This window comes from Bos javanicus, chromosome 1, assembly GCF_032452875.1.
Source record: "Bos javanicus breed banteng chromosome 1, ARS-OSU_banteng_1.0, whole genome shotgun sequence".
NCBI lineage: Eukaryota > Metazoa > Chordata > Mammalia > Artiodactyla > Bovidae > Bos > Bos javanicus.
In genome coordinates, this window is record NC_083868.1 from 44376135 (window position 1) to 44392640 (window position 16506).

The window sequence follows — 16506 nt, forward strand, 5'->3', positions numbered from 1 at the left end:
TGCCGCAACTAAAACAGTTCGTGAGCTGCAACTAAAGACTCCACATGCCACAATGAAGAACAGAGATCCCAAGTGCTAAGCAAAAAACTAAGCCCTGGCACAGCAAAAAAAAAAAAAAAAATAGAATAAGAATCCTCTAGAGAGAACAGGATACCCTAAATAAAGAGGTCAAAATGATGACTGACATAGACAAGAAATAGTTTTGAAACAGGGTTTACATTAATGAATGTTGTATAAGACTACCTTGTAACTAATATAGCTATCTCTGGTAACTAATAGGACTCTTTTTTTTTTCCAGTATTGTGTTTAAAGAGAGATAAATAAAACTTTCAATCCTCACACCTCTATCCAAAACTTACTTCCTCAGACATGTCTTCCCCTATCACCCTTCCAAAACAGCATCTGCCTCCCCAAGGCAATCTCACACCCTTTCCCGTTGTTTTCTTCACAGCATTTAAATCTGAGGTTGTTGTGTTGCTGTTTAGTTGCTTAGTCATGTCTGACTCTTTGCGACCCCACGGCCTATAGCCCTGTCTGTGGTATTTTCCGGGCAAGAATACTGGAGTACGTTGCCATTTCCTCTTCCAAGGGATCTTCCTGACCCAGGGATCGAACCCACATCTCCTGAAATGTAGGCTAATTCTTTACCACTGAGCCACCAGGGAAGCCCCAAAATCTTGAGATTACAAAACTTATTTTTAACTTGTTAATTACATGTCTCCCCAGGCTAGACTGTGCATTCATGAGATCAGGGACTTACCTCTATAATTCACTTCTCTTTCTTCAATCTCCAAGCAGTTTGTAATGATTAGTAGCTGTCTCATAAATATCCATATGTAGTGAATGAATTGCCCCGAGAAGTGTAATCAACCATGAGAGAATTTTCTAAACAATCCTGCTGAATATTGGAGGCGTAGGGTGCTGCTTGACTTTCCCCTTCTTAGGTGTGAATCTGAAGGCTTGAGGAACTACAAACCCTGTGTGACAGGGTGAGTAGAGGGCATAGAGGAACACCAACTGGGAGCAGAATGAGAGAAGGCTAGTCCGCACCACAGAGGACACGGACATGCATACATACACATACAGACATGCTGGGAAAGGGAAAGTTGTCCATGGGAAAGGGAGAGTTGGATTTAGCAAAAGGATTGATGAGATGGTTGGATGGCATCACCAACTCTATGGACATGAGTTTGAGCAAGCTCCAGGAGTTGGTGATGGACAGGGAAGCCTGGCATGCTGCAGCCCGTTGGATCGCAAAGAGTCAGGCACGACTGAGCGACTGAACTGAACTTGAAGTTCAGTTAAATACTTAAACATTCTTTCGGACAGCAAGCCATAATCTCATGAGGATCAACGTCCTAAGAAAATGCTGAAGAGTGTCTAAAATAATACAGATCACGCTATTCTGTTATTTACATTGCAAGTTTCACATGAGGAAACTGAAACTCTCTGCAGCAGCCCAGCCCAAATATAGGGAAGCATTTAGGGCTGTTCAGAATGTTAGGACTGGCAACTCCCACCCCAGAATGAATAACTGTCTTGGTTCAGCTGTTCTGTTTTCCCATTTTTAACAAGTACATTTTAATGGCCATTATTGTTTTCTTCATGTTAGGTTTATCATTATTGCAGTTAACCTCACATTTACTTTGGCTAGCATCTTTCTTTGAAAGTCTTTGACGTTTCAGTTGGTTTTGATTTGTCTCTTTGGTCACACTCCATTAATAATAACTTAAATGTGAATAGTGCTTTTCGCCCTACAAAGAATTCATATTATCATGTATGCCCTTCAACATTGCTGTGGGAGAGGCGGAGATCATAATTTCTGTTTTATAGACAGAGAAAGTGAGACGCAGTGAAGATAAGGGACTTGCAGAAAGTCATGAACATGGAGAATGGCAAAGCTACACCTCAACTCATGGTCTTTGGGCTTCTTCTACAATGTATAACATGACACCCATCACTAAGTCTGCCTGGCTGGCAAAAATCCAGTGTCCACACACAGCATGTATGTTCATGCTCACGTGCACACACACCACATATCAGTTTCCAAATAGAAATCCAAGAAAACATCAAATAGAACTCACAGGATTCTTGTGTTCTACATCCTTGTGGGGGCGGGGAAGAGGCAAGAAAACCCACTACCACCGTTTCTTCCCAGCAGGAATTCTGAGGCTCCCTCTTCCTACCAGGTGCTTGTACAGCGTTACACAAGTCTGATGTTCTTTTGAGTGATCTGGGGAGAACCTCCACAACACTCTGACCACCAAAAATATCCTCAGGGACAAGAGGGAAATGAGGAAGGATAAGTCAAGTGCTAAATTCTAACCAGGGCCCCTATGTAAATATTCGCACTAAAACTGAACGAAGTTTATTTAAATAAAGATCCAGAGAAATGGCAGATGGCAGACCAAAAGGGGTGGTTTTCAGCAGAAACAGGCCAAGTCTGTGAGAGGAAATAATCATAGTCGAGCAGAATTCCAGTGGGCCTTTGATATTCATCTGGCTTTCTTCTAGGAATTCGCCCCTTTCCAATTCTCCAGTGTTTCATTAGGCTGTCCTGGTTTGAAGATTATTAAGTAAATCCAACACATCCACTGAGTTGAAGGAAAGGTAAAGGACCAGGCATGCTAACTTATTACAAAGAACATGTTTAGGGTTTACTAATGAAACTCATTAACGACCAAAGGTAGAATTAAGTCCCAAGTTACACATCACCAGATATTACCATGTTATTTCTAGTATGGATTACCATTGTCAACTCTCTAATGACTATCCGAGACACTGAATGTTAGAATCAGATGGGGCTTAGAAAACAATTGAGTCTCATTTTTAACAAAAGAAGAAGCTGAACGTATCTGTTCAGATACACAAAACTATGATGAATTTATGGTCTTCTGCATGAAAAATGTAAGGAATAGTGGTGTGTAGAATAAGTGTAGTTTGTCTTAAATGGGTGCATATTAAATGTGCATCTTCACAGATTATCTCTGGGAAAATACAAAGGAAAATGTTACTTCAAAAGGAAGGGATTTTAGACACTAAAGAACAAAAGTGAGAGGAAATTTTACTTTTTCCTGATATCCTTTGCTACTCATTAATAGGTTACACATCTGTCACTCCTACTAAAACAGTATAAGTTTCTTGATGGCAGGACTTATTGACCATATTATAGTTATCTTTGTCATCCATGGACAGGTATCTCACTGTGTCTGCTAAGTACTCAATAAGCCATGGTTGAGTACTTAGAACAGATGTTCTTTTTTCATCTAAAATAAATTTGACTATTGCCAAGTATAAATCAATATTAATTTTGTGACTCTTTCTAAATGGTTTATAACAATTAATCATTCTTATAAGGACATAAAATAACAGCTTTCTGTCTTCTCCCATTTATAGTACACTTGAAACAAATAGTTCTTAAAGACTATTCTGATTTATGAAATGGAGAAAGTTTTATAAATCTTTTTGCTGACAGATATTTCTTCATTTTTTTCCCCCCTGAAGGGGGAGAAATGATTAGTATATTTTAAAAAATTGTAATGCAATGAATTTAATGGTAAAGGTTCTTATTAAATATTTTGTTAGGTGCTTTTTATTAATCAGTTCTATAGTCTGTTCACACTCTCAGCATTAGACTTGAATAAGATGTTGCATTGTCAACGCACATTTTCTGAGAAGTGGAAAACTAAGATCCAGGATTAAGTAAGGCAGAAGCAAAGAAAACAAACTTTCAGGAGAATGGAAATTAAAATTTGTAGACACAAGTTTACTCAAAGTTTTCCAGAAGACATTTACATTAAACATTGTGAGAAACTTGCCACTTCTCCTCCAGCCCCCCACCCCTCCTCTCCGTGCCTGTCTGTCTGTCTCTCTCTGCAGCATTACCACGACACTCTGTTTTAAGTCCTTTAATGAGATATGAGAACAAAGCTTTGTGTGTGGTTTTAGGTCTGGGAGTAATTGAGCTGACTTTGATGTGCATCACACTTGCCCTCTAGTGGGAATTCGTGAAAACTGCAGTTCCCTGGGCTGTTTCATCTTCAGCCCCGGGTGTCTCCAAACAGATGTTTTCTCAAGCTCTTTTTAATAAACAGATAAGCCGCATTTATATTTATTCTATTAATTACTAATTTTCAAAGGGTGCTATTAAAAGGCTTAAAAATAGTTTATCCTTGTGAGTAGTTAAACATCTTTCATTTATGCAACAAATTTGCTTTGAAAACTCCTTTCTTTCATAATAGTACAAAGCTAAACTTCAGTGATCTCCAGGTCAAATTAACTGAATTCTAAACAAATGACTTCACAGTACACAATTAGAAGAAAGAAATGGTATCCTTGTGTGTATGTAATTATAATGGTGTTTTTTTTTTTTAATGACATTTGGGGGCTGTCACATGAAGTACTTTCTTTCCAATTCAGAAGATGTCTTTGGTTTTTATCATCCTTGTTTGCTCTTTAACCTTTACACATGCTTATAACCCCACCAAGTTCAACCAAGGCTGAGATTTCTTCAAGCTTTTTGCTCTGCCATCCTTAATACACAGTTTTCACTCTATAGCCCAAGACATGTCCACTCCCCTTTACAGCCTTTTTGGAAGCTGGTGCCCATTACAACTACACCCAACAGGCCAGAATTTTGTCACGTGGCCACATCTAAATGAAACATCTATGGTCTAGGCTTGCTTCGCTCCAGCTTAGAGTCAGAGGTGCCAGTACTATGGAAAAAGGCTGAGGTCATGTTCGGAGACAACTAGCAGGCTCCCCATAGCCTGTTTTTGTTTAGTCACTAAGTTGTGCCTGACTCTTTTGCAACCCTATGGACTGTAGCCCACCAGGCTCCTCTGTCCATGGAATTTTCCAGGCAAGAATACTAGAATGGGTTGTCATTCCCTTCTCCAGGGCATCTTCCCGGACCAGGGATCAAACTCACGTGTCCTACATTGGGAAGCGGATTACCACTGAGCCACCAGGGAAGTCCCCACCCATAGACTACAATCTCACCAATTGCCTTCATTTGGTAGATCCTACTCTTTCCTGGATTTTGTTCGTTTTCTATCAAAAGGTGACATTTTCCTTTTCATTTGTCCTCCACTCATGAGTTTCTGCTGATAAAGACTACGTACGCTTCCTTTTCTTTCTCAAGTTAACTCCGGTCACCTGGCCGGCTGGTTTTCACCGTCTTGGTGCGTGTCTTCCTCCACAGGTGATGGCTGGACCGCCTTCCCCTCTGCAGCTGCTGGGGGTCCTGCTCACCCTTTCCGTGGGCTCCATCCGGCTCATCCAAGCTGGTGCCTACTATGGAATCAAGCCGCTGCCACCTCAAATTCCCGCTCAGATCCCACCGCAAATTCCGCAATACCAGCCCCTGGGCCAGCAAGTACCTCATATGCCTTTGGGCAAAGATGGCCTGAACGTGGGCAAGGAGCTGCCCCACATGCAGTATGGCAAAGAGTATCCACACCTACCCCAATATAGGAAGGAAGTTCAGCCAGCACCGAGGATGGGCAAGGAAGCAGCGCCCAAGAAAGGCAAAGGTAACACACCTCGGTACTGCTATAAAATAGCCGCCTCCCCAAATCCCAAGTAATGAGGTGGGGGTGGCGAGAACTAAATTTGGGGTGTTTTTATTTTAGCCTCTATGTCTGACTTTCATTAAATGCCTACTGGGTTCTAAACTCTATCCTTGAAAAAGTTCAACTCTTAAAGACAGACAAAGTTACCATTTTATGTTGTGCTTTATTTCAACAGCATCAAATGGCACAAGATGGATTTAATAACAAATAGTTCATTCTCTTATTCATTATTTCTTTATTCAAACATACAACTAATGAGCATCTCTTCCCGTGTCAGGCTCTCAGCTAAATGCTGAGGGATAAAGCACTGAAAAAAAAAAAATATATATATATATATGTATATATATGACGTCAGTCTTCAGAACTAGCAGAGAAATGTGGTAAGAATCTGCGGTGTTAAAAAAGAAAATCATATGTAACCAGATGCCAGATAAATGTGCTTTTAAGACAGCTCTAACGAAGGTGCTACACATGTCAATCAATAAATCAACAGAAGGAGCCTGAAGAGCACAGACAGAGTCTAGAGATGATACCTGAAAATCTCTCCATTACTTTCTAGGCATATTCATTAGTTATTCAACACCTGCTAAATACCTATCACTGTGAGAGACATTTTCTTTTTCTTTTTTGGCTGCACCACACAGCTTATGGGATCTTAGTCCCCCGACTAGGGATTGAACCCCGGGCCCTCGGCAGTGAAAGTGCTGAGTTTTAACCACTGGACCACAAGAGAATTCCCAAGAGACATTTTCTTATACACTCAGTTCATTTATAACAAACCTAGGAAACCTCACACTTGCAGGAAAGGAATTGCAATCTGAGTAGCAATTCCCTTTGAGGAACAGACACCATTCCCAACGGTCCCTGCAAAAGCAGGAGCTCTACTTCCGGGGAACTGTGGGGTTTGGACCCCGTAGGTCTGGGTGCCCAGAGGCCAGAAATGAGAGAAACCTAGTCATTCAACCTCTCTGAAACCACTTTTCTTCATTTGTAAAGTAGGATTATTGAGAGAGTTGATGACATAAGGTAAGTACTAAATAAATGCTAAAGCTGCCTAAGAACTCTGAGGTGCTACAGCTGGTCATTCGACAAAGCTTAAGTAAGGACCGAGCGTACCCCAGGCACGGGCTGGACACTGGGGATTCCTGATGAATATGACATGACCCTGCCCCAGATGCTCCTTGATACAGGAGCTACACAACCCCTGCTTAGAAATGGCACACCTTAGTCACATATAGTAATGTCTATTGGGGGGCTTCCCTGGTGGCTCAGAGGATAAAGCATCTGCACTGCACAAAAGAAGTACTTCCTTCTTTTAGGAGCTATATTTCTTCTCTTTAGAAGCTGATATTCCACTTGGGGGATTACTCAGTCATTTGTTTTCCTTCCTTTCTTGAATGGCCTGCCTGGATTTTGAAACTTCCTGTACTTATTCAGATGGGTACCAGATTGCAACTGAGGAATTTAGAAAAAATATGAGTTCTGTGGTTCTATTCTGTTCCCTGACAGTAGGTCAGTGAAAAATACAACATCAGGATTAAGATGCAACTAATGGTTAAAAATAAGACTTTGGGACAATGAAGTTTCCTTTCTTGATGTTATTCCTTACTCCCAGTAGCATGGGAGATCCAGAGTTTTGTTTCTCTGCAAGGCATAACTTAGTCAGTATAACAGCATATGCTTTGTATTTTGATAAAAATTTGAGAAAGCATAATGCCTTTCACATCTATTATCCAATCTTGAAGTGCAGATGTATTACACTTGCCATACAGATAACCAAGCAAAGATGCTGATGGCTTAAGTAACCCAGTGAAGATCTCATTTCAAGGCCAGAAAGAGCTTCTTGCTCCTAATCCCAGTTACGTCCTTATCTGTACTGCTTATCATCCTAAAATACCTAATTCATTTCTCTTGTTTTGAAACCAAATTTGCAAGTGAGAAATAGCTTATTAAATTAAAGAAATATCTGAGGCTTAGGAAATCCTATAGCATATTAAAGAAATTAAATAAATCAATTTGACTCCACAGGACAGATGTTTAAGACGTCATTAAACCACATAAAAAATAAAATGCTTCTATTCTTCCCTGTGTCCACATCACAACGACCATCATCCTACATCATACTATACTTCAGCACAAGAGAAACATTATTTTACTATATATTATTATATTTAAAACTCAAGGACATAGAAAAATACAAGTAGGGATAAAACAGAAAAAATAAAAATGGCTCCAACATTTTTTAAAGTACACATACACACAACATTTATATGTATATATAGAACACATGAGATGGAAATACACATAAATGTCAAGCAATTATCTCTGAGTAGTGGAGCTTATACACAACTCAATTTTTCTTTATCCTTCTTTGAACTCTTTATAGTGATCACACCATAATATTTCCAAGTTTGTACTGGGAAAAATATTTCTTCATTACTTGTTAGCTTTTTTACTTAACTTAACTAACGCTGATAAAAGCAGCCGCAGACATCAGTTCTCAAAACAGTATCTCAAACATGACAAAGAAATTAACAGCTTAATTGTCCATTAAATACAGATCATACAGTCCTGGAATACACACACATTACTCCTCATCTTTTCTCTTGATAATTAATGAGCCAAAGTGTCAGAACTAAATAATGATTGAAATGAAGTGAAAGATGATCAATGTTAATCTCTCTCTCTCTCCCCCCTCCCTTCTTTGTGCCCTCCTCCCTCTTTCTTTCTCCCTTCTCCCGGTAGAAATACCATTAGCCAGTCTGCGAGGGGAGCAAGGTCCCCGTGGAGAGCCTGGCCCAAGAGGACCACCTGGGCCCCCTGGTTTACCAGGTCAGGGGATTCCTGGAGTCAAAGGAAAACCAGGACCACAGGGGTATCCAGGAATTGGAAAGCCAGGTATGCCCGGAATGCCAGGAAAGCCAGGAGCCATGGGAATGCCTGGGGCCAAAGGTGAAATCGGACCCAAAGGGGAGATAGGACCCATGGGGATCCCCGGGCCACAAGGGCCTCCAGGGCCTCACGGACTTCCTGGCATTGGGAAGCCAGGTGGGCCAGGGTTACCAGGGCAACCAGGTGCCAAAGGTGAGAGAGGACCCAAAGGACCACCAGGCCCTCCAGGCCTTCAGGGTCCTAAAGGAGAGAAGGGCTTTGGGATGCCAGGTCTGCCAGGCCTGAAGGGTCCTCCAGGGATGCATGGGCCTCCTGGCCCTGTAGGACTTCCAGGAGTAGGTAAGCCAGGAGTGACAGGCTTCCCTGGGCCCCAGGGCCCCCTGGGAAAGCCAGGTCCTCCAGGAGAACCTGGGCCCCAAGGCCCTATCGGGGTCCCAGGGGTTCAAGGACCTCCTGGGATACCTGGAATTGGCAAACCGGGCCAGGATGGGATCCCTGGGCAGCCAGGATTTCCAGGTGGTAAAGGGGAGCAAGGCCTGCCAGGGCTACCAGGACCCCCAGGCCTTCCAGGGGTCGGGAAACCAGGTTTCCCTGGACCCAAAGGTGACAGGGGTGTTGGGGGTCTTCCTGGGCCTCTGGGACCAAGAGGGGAGAAAGGACCAGTAGGCGCTCCTGGACTGGGGGGTCCCCCAGGAGAGCCAGGCCTGCCTGGAATCCCAGGTCCTATGGGCCCTCCAGGTGCTATCGGTTTTCCTGGACCCAAAGGAGAAGGTGGGGTTGTGGGGCCACAGGGGCCACCAGGACCAAAGGGTGAGCCAGGGCTCCAAGGCTTCCCAGGAAAGCCAGGCTTCCTTGGTGAAGTGGGGCCCCCCGGCATGAGGGGCTTGCCAGGTCCCATAGGGCCCAAGGGGGAGGCTGGGCTCAAAGGCTTGCCAGGACTACCGGGTGCCCCAGGGCTGCTTGGACCAAAGGGAGAGCCAGGAATCCCAGGGGAGCAGGGTTTACAGGGCCCCCCAGGCATCCCAGGGATTGCCGGCCCGAGTGGCCCCATTGGACCACCTGGAATTCCTGGCCCCAAAGGAGAACCCGGTCTCCCAGGGCCCCCGGGGTTCCCTGGAGTAGGGAAGCCTGGAGTAGCAGGACTTCATGGCCCCCCGGGGAAGCCTGGTGCCCTCGGTCCCCAAGGCCAGCCTGGCCTTCCGGGACCCCCAGGCCCTCCGGGGCCCCCAGGACCCCCAGCTGTGATGCCCCCGACACCACCACCCCATGGAGAGTACCTGCCAGATATGGGGCTGGGAATCGAGGGAGCGAAACCCCCGCACGCCTACGGTGCTAAGAAAGGCAAGAATGGAGGAGGGCCGGCCTACGAGATGCCCGCGTTCACCGCTGAGCTGACGGCGCCTTTCCCGCCCGTGGGGGCCCCGGTGAAGTTCGACAAACTGCTCTATAACGGCAGACAGAACTACAACCCGCAGACGGGCATCTTCACCTGCGAGGTCCCTGGGGTCTACTACTTTGTATACCACGTTCACTGCAAGGGGGGCAACGTGTGGGTTGCTCTGTTTAAGAACAACGAGCCCGTGATGTACACGTACGACGAGTACAAGAAGGGCTTCCTGGACCAGGCGTCCGGCAGCGCGGTGCTGCTGCTCCGGCCCGGAGACCGGGTGTTCCTGCAGATGCCCTCTGAACAGGCCGCGGGACTGTACGCCGGGCAGTACGTCCACTCCTCTTTTTCAGGATATTTATTGTATCCCATGTAAAAAAAGAAAACAAGAGAGAGATTTAATAGAAGAAAAGAAAATGATGCACCCCAAAAAATCCAAATGAGAAACATAATTGCTTCAAAACATTTATATAGTTGGAAAGTTATATTTAAGTGAAAATTTGAACTGTCATGTACAAATAAAAACTAAATGCATGCTTAGTGCTCTGCACGGCAGCCTGTGATTGAAAATGATGGGATAGATTTATGTATCAAGTACTGACACTCCTGTTGTACCCACTGGAATTGTATTAGCTGCTTATGTTATGTGCTTCCATGATAACCTGCTTATTCAGATCGAAGTATTTCAGTATGAAAGAGCATCATAGATAATGAAAGTCACTCACTCATATTGTTTACTTTAAAATATTTATAAATATGGCTTAAAGAAATGTCAGTGATAACAATTACATACCTTATTTACTTGCATAATTTCCTCCGTATTTGTGCAGATATTTTGCCCTGGGATGTGGGGGTGTCCTGCAGTGCTCTTCCCCAGTGAGACGGGGACAAAGAACCAGGGTAGGGTTTAGTCCACAGGATATTTCACCCCTATTGGAGGCTGTGTCTTTTACAAGAGTTCTACTTAGAATTGCACATCTAGTGTCCCTAGAAGAACAACTGTAGTGTACTTACTCGTGCCTTCTCTGTGCCGAGCACTGGATGAGACACGTTTGCGGGGCTTTAAGACAGTGTCCCACAGGAAGCCAACAAACCAGCTGGGAGACATGAGCGGAAAGTAACTCATTTGTTCCTCAAGGATTTGTTTTGCTTGTATTTTTCTTTCCTGTAATTTTCTTTCTTTCTTCTTGTCTCCATGTAATTTACACTATGAATCAACTAATATAAACACCTAGAAGTCATAAGAAAAAAAAATAACCCTCTCCCCGCCGAACTTTCCAGTCTTGTGGAATGTTCATTATCAACAGCAGTTCTTAATTGTGTTTACATGCATATAATAATCTCCTTCCTCTGCCTACACACACAAATAACTACAATGAGGTTTCATCCATGAAGGGGATATCAGTACTTTTTAGTACCTATTGAATTTCAATGAAATTTCCCTGTGTAGTATACATACAAATCAGTGTGTCATCTGAGGTTCCAGAGTGAATTTCCTAAATCTAAGCTATCCTTTACTTGGGGAAAGAAAGGGGGCTTTCAGAATTATATAGGAAGATAAAGTTTTCTGGAAAAATAATTTCTGAAGTCTTAACAAATGGATGTTACTTCCTGCTGTAAGTACTAAAAATGCAGGAAGCAACTTGTGGAAGAGCCATCTGGAATGTTAAAGGACAATGACAGCCCATGCTTTTTATGTCACCCCACAAGTACAAGAATCAATACAATTTTAAAGATAAAAATATTTTCCAGGTTCTCACTTAGTTACATACTAATTGCTTTGCACATTAAAATCTGGTCTCCAAACACAGACAAAGCATTTCAAGTTGGCTGGGAGTATGCTGCCGACACTATAAGCCACTGGGGGGAATAATGTGGGGCTATGGTGGTAAAGTCTTGTATCTTCTCCTCAAAATTCAGAGTGAGGAAACAAGGTGATAGGTACAGATGGGAAAATACACAAATAAATACGGTATAAACACACATGGAATTGTGTCTACGTGAAATCAGAATCATTTGAACCATCAAGAATGTTCTCCTCAGCCTAGTAGCTGTCTTTTCCCTCTTTTCCTTATATGGTATACAAGCACCATTTGTTCTCAATTCGTTAGAATGAGAAGTGAGTTCATTATCACGTGGCTTCTTACTCATGGCTAAATGTATGACAAACTTTTCCCATCAAAAACATATCCCACTCAACCTTCATTTTCAAAGCAGATAGATAGCACGGATGTGGCCAAACATCTTCTGGGTTGGTTTTGAGGATGCTGGTTGTGGACCAATGGCTATGAGGGCCATTTGGGTTCACTGGGTTCCATCTGCTGAATAGCTGCATGGAAATGGCTCAGAAGCAAGTCAGCTCAGCTCATTTATAAAACTATATTTATCTGTGCATGTATGGGCTTTTGATTTCCACAAAGAGAGAAAGTACCTCTTTAGTCAAAACCAAATTTCACTTTTCAAATATCTTCCAACTTATTTATTGGTTGTTACTCAATTGCCTGTGTGTGTGTGTGTGTGTGTGTGTGTGTGTATTATCAGGCATATGCTTCTAACTTTTAGATAGGAGAGGAGCAAAATCTATGCCAGATACTGTGTGTTCTATTATACAATGGTGCTAATCTCAGAGCTAAATGAATTACTCCATTTAATTTAAAAAAGAGTTTTAAGTAATTATCTATGTATCTGTGTTTCCCTCTGGAGTGTTACACATTATGTTAACACACTGAGTGTAAAAGCAGATGAAACAAGTACATGTGCTAAAGTATAGGGACAGGGCTACAATTCCTAGTAATTCAAAATTAACTAGAACTTTTCCATGTGAAATGGACCAAACTGACAATATTGTTATTTCAATACAGAGTTTTAATGCAGGGTGACATCCCACAGGGGAGAAGAATGTCTGCAGTGGGTGACTGTTCTCAAATATTTTACAGATAACCATGAATGGTGAACAGACTGGTAACTTTTTTTGAGTTTCCGTGATAGATTTGAGACATGTCAATAACAAATCATTTTTGTATTTAAAATTTTGTACTGATTGGAAAAAAAAGAGTCTTATTAAATACCTTTAAAAGTATGTTTCTTATCTTGTTCATATCACTCAGCTGACACTGTCTGAACTTCATAACTGTTTATCCCCTAACGTGTCAATTAGCTACTGAAACAGAGACCTAACATAATCCTAGCTTGAAAGTGAAAGTGTTAGTCGCTCAGTCGTCTCCGACTTTTTGTGACCCCATAGATGATAGCCTGCCAGGCTCCTCTGTCCATGGAATTCTCCAGGTAAGAATACTGGAGAGGATTGCCATTCCCTCCTCCAGGGGGTCTTTCTGACCCAGGGATTGAACCTGGGTTTCCTGCATTGCAGGCAGATTATTTATTGTCTGAGCCACTAGGAAGCCCCAATCCTGGTTTAATGGGGACAATTCTTTCTCTCTGACAGAGCAGCTGCAAGTATAAGCAGGCTGGGGTTGCTGTGGCAGCCCCAGTCAGGGCCCCAAGGCCCCTTCTGTTGCATTGCTCTTCCACCCGAGGGTGTGGCCCTCATCTCCAGGGGCCAGGAGAGCAAACCACTGCAGCCCTGCTCCAGTCTGTGGGAAGGAGGACAAGTCAGGAAGGGGAGAGCATGCTTCCTTCCTAAAGAACTCAACTGAGGGGTTGCTGAAATCACCCACCCACATCCCATGCTCTGAATTTAGTCACATTGCCACAACAAGCTGCAAGGGAGTGTGGGAAATGGAGTATTTATTTAGGGCAACCACATGCCCAACTAAAAATCACAGGTTCTATTAATACAGAAGAAAATATAACATATATTGGGGGACAATTAGCTGCTGCATCTGTCACATCCATCCTAAAAGGAAAAACTGCCACAAATTTCTTGTCTCCCCATGCACCCACCCCCCCCACACACACACACAAAAGTAATCTGTAAGTACTAAATTCTGTCACCGTTTGCCACACCAGAGCCACAAATTTTGAAGGGAGATAGTGGTGGGTGGAGCTTCAGATGGGAAGCAGACCTGTTTCAAGAACCTAAGGGTTTTAATAAGCATCACTGATAAGGAATGAATTCTTTCGTGATGACTTATCAGGCTCTGAATGATCATAACTTATTACATAACTTATTATAAAGGAATCATTCAATAAGCAACTATGGAGCACCAGTCTGTGGCTGGTTAACTTACTTGTTTAAACCCTTCAATCTGAAAGCTCAGGACAACAGTTTCCATTTCCACTTGGCCCAACTAGCTCTATCTCATCCCATGACTAAAGGCTCTTCCATAACATGGACCAGTTATCTCCTGTGCACACAGTGCTAGTCACAAAAGTCAATGGAAGGATAGATACAGGAGACAGAGGCAGGAAGGAATAAATGGCTGGAATTCAGAATGCTGGACAAGCAGGGCAAATCCATTATTACTATGTGTCTACTGTATCCCTTTACGTTAAAACACAACACAGAGTAGCCCCTACTTTGCACCTGGTATTACCAGGCAATGTGAGGGGCACATGAGGAACAGAAAACATGACCATTCTTTTAAAAAGTACCATCTGTTCAGAGGGTATCATGGTTTGTTAAACAAGCGGATTTCCAGGTGATCTGCAAATAAGGCTGGTATACAGCTCACTGGATGCATACGTGCCAGTGAAGTTCAGAAAAAGGAAGGCCATTCCTTGCTTCTCTGTTCCTGGGAATGCTTCTCTGGCCTGTCTGCTTCTCTGATTTACCCCTAGTGAGGGATAAATCCTCTTCAGCTCTCGGGACACACACAAGCACCACCTCTCCTTCCGACCTTGCCTATACAATCTTCTGTCGCTTCACTTTTCCTGCTCGGTCACTGAACTGTCTGACTCCCCTACTAAGAGAGTGTCAGCTTCTTGAGAGCAGGCACCTCATGGTTTCATCTTTGCATCCACAGCTCATCATAGAGTACTGGTCCAGCACCAGCCTGGAGGAATAAAAAATCTCTCAGGGCTGCTGTGGGAGGTAGTACTAAACTTGATGTGAGGTGTGACTGAATCCAGCTCCAAGACTATACAGAGATTATATGTTCCAAGATTATTTAGAAGCCTAATGTGAGAAGAAATCTAATCTCAGGTAGGTTTTTTTTTGTTTTTTTTTTTTTTTTTTTTGTTTTTGAGAAGATGACTTGTAAAGAAATCATCTTTAATTTGATAGAATTTGGATGAATGGAGAATAGGGCATCCCAAGAATAGCCTCTCTTCCTCTAATAGAAGAGGAAATTGGTAGTGTGTTTGTGTGTGTGTGTGTGTGTGTGTGAGAGAGACAGAGAGAGAGAGAGTCAGAAAGGGCAGGGGTGGGGTAGGGGAAAGAGCAGAGATAAGGGAAATGGCCTGACTAGACCAGAAGAATTACTCAAAAACTAATAAAGGAAATATTTAATAACCAAAGTAAAAACCACATGATGCAGGGCTTTACATATAGGGAAGATACATTTATATTTTATCTAATATTCAATAAGACATTGTAGGTCCTCAAGCAGAAAAAATGGTATGAACATAAGCATTTTAGAAAAGTTACTTTGATAATTCTATGGAGAAGCTATGATACAGGTAACAAAACCACTGAATAGATCAGAACAGCTTTAATCCAGGAATGGGATGATGGGTTGATGGTTGAGGGAGCCTAACACTCCAGTCCTCTTGCCTGGAAAATCCCATGGACAGAGGAGCCTGGTAGGCTGCGGTCCATGGGGTCGTTAAGAGTCCGACACGACTGAGCGACTTCACTTTCACTTTTCCCTTTCATGCACTGGAGAAGGAAATGGCAACCCACTCCAGTGTTCTTGCCTGGAGAATCCTAGGGACGGGGGAGCCTGGTGGGCTGCTACCTATGGGGTCGCACAGAACCAGACATGACTGAAACAACTTAGCAGCAGCAGCAGCAACCAAATCTCAAGAATGAGGGTGAATGTCAGGTCAGTGTCAGGGTTTAAGGACTGCATAACCATGGAGATATCTCAAGGGCTAGGAAATAGAATGAAGAAGAATTGGAAACTGAAGAGACAGTTGATAGACTGAGCTGAACCTGGGGACAATCCCTGAATGGCCTTATGAGGGAGATGGAAGTTTGACTCCAAGATGGTTTCTTCTCACTGATACACTTGGAAAACAGAGATGGTGCCCCTGATAGAAACAGGCAGTCTCGCAGGGGAGCCTGCTCCAGGCAGGGAAAGAATAGATGCTCGGTTTATACACGGACTTGTGGGATGTGTCTGTGCTCCAAACATATATTTGCTGAGAAGATAAAGGGTGGAGCCATGAGCCTGGAGAGAGACCTGGTGGCCTAGGGTAATAAAAGGGAGAGAAAAGACTCACTTAAAATCAGTGGCACCATTTGCAGACAAAAATGATTAAACTGCTTTAAAATCTCCCTTACTCGTTGCAGGAATGTATTTGACAAATCCTTTCATCATATACACAGCAAAGGGAAATGTCATCCCAACCCATATGGAATTACAATGAATTCCAAATACATACGGCCACCAAAGAGTGCAAATCAATCATGTTTTACTATATTTCAGAAAAGTTTTTCTTTTTAATGGTCCTTGTGACTCTAAAAGTAAATATCATGCTCATTCCATATTACGAAAAAGAAAAATATCTATGGAATACCCTTAGAGTTAT

General features: G+C 42.9%; 1 protein-coding gene across 1 annotated transcript in view; it reads left to right on the forward strand.

Annotated features, from left to right (window-relative positions):
• Positions 1-12931, forward strand: part of COL8A1 (collagen type VIII alpha 1 chain) — a 170888-nt gene extending 157957 nt beyond the window's left edge. Inside the window, exons 3-4 of the mRNA XM_061440409.1 lie at positions 5204-5534; positions 8319-12931. Of these exons, the coding sequence (XP_061296393.1) occupies positions 5207-5534; positions 8319-10228 (2238 nt within the window). The 5' untranslated portion in view covers positions 5204-5206 and the 3' untranslated portion in view covers positions 10229-12931. The remainder of the gene's footprint in view (positions 1-5203; positions 5535-8318) is intronic.
• Positions 12932-16506: the final 3575 nt, after the last annotated feature.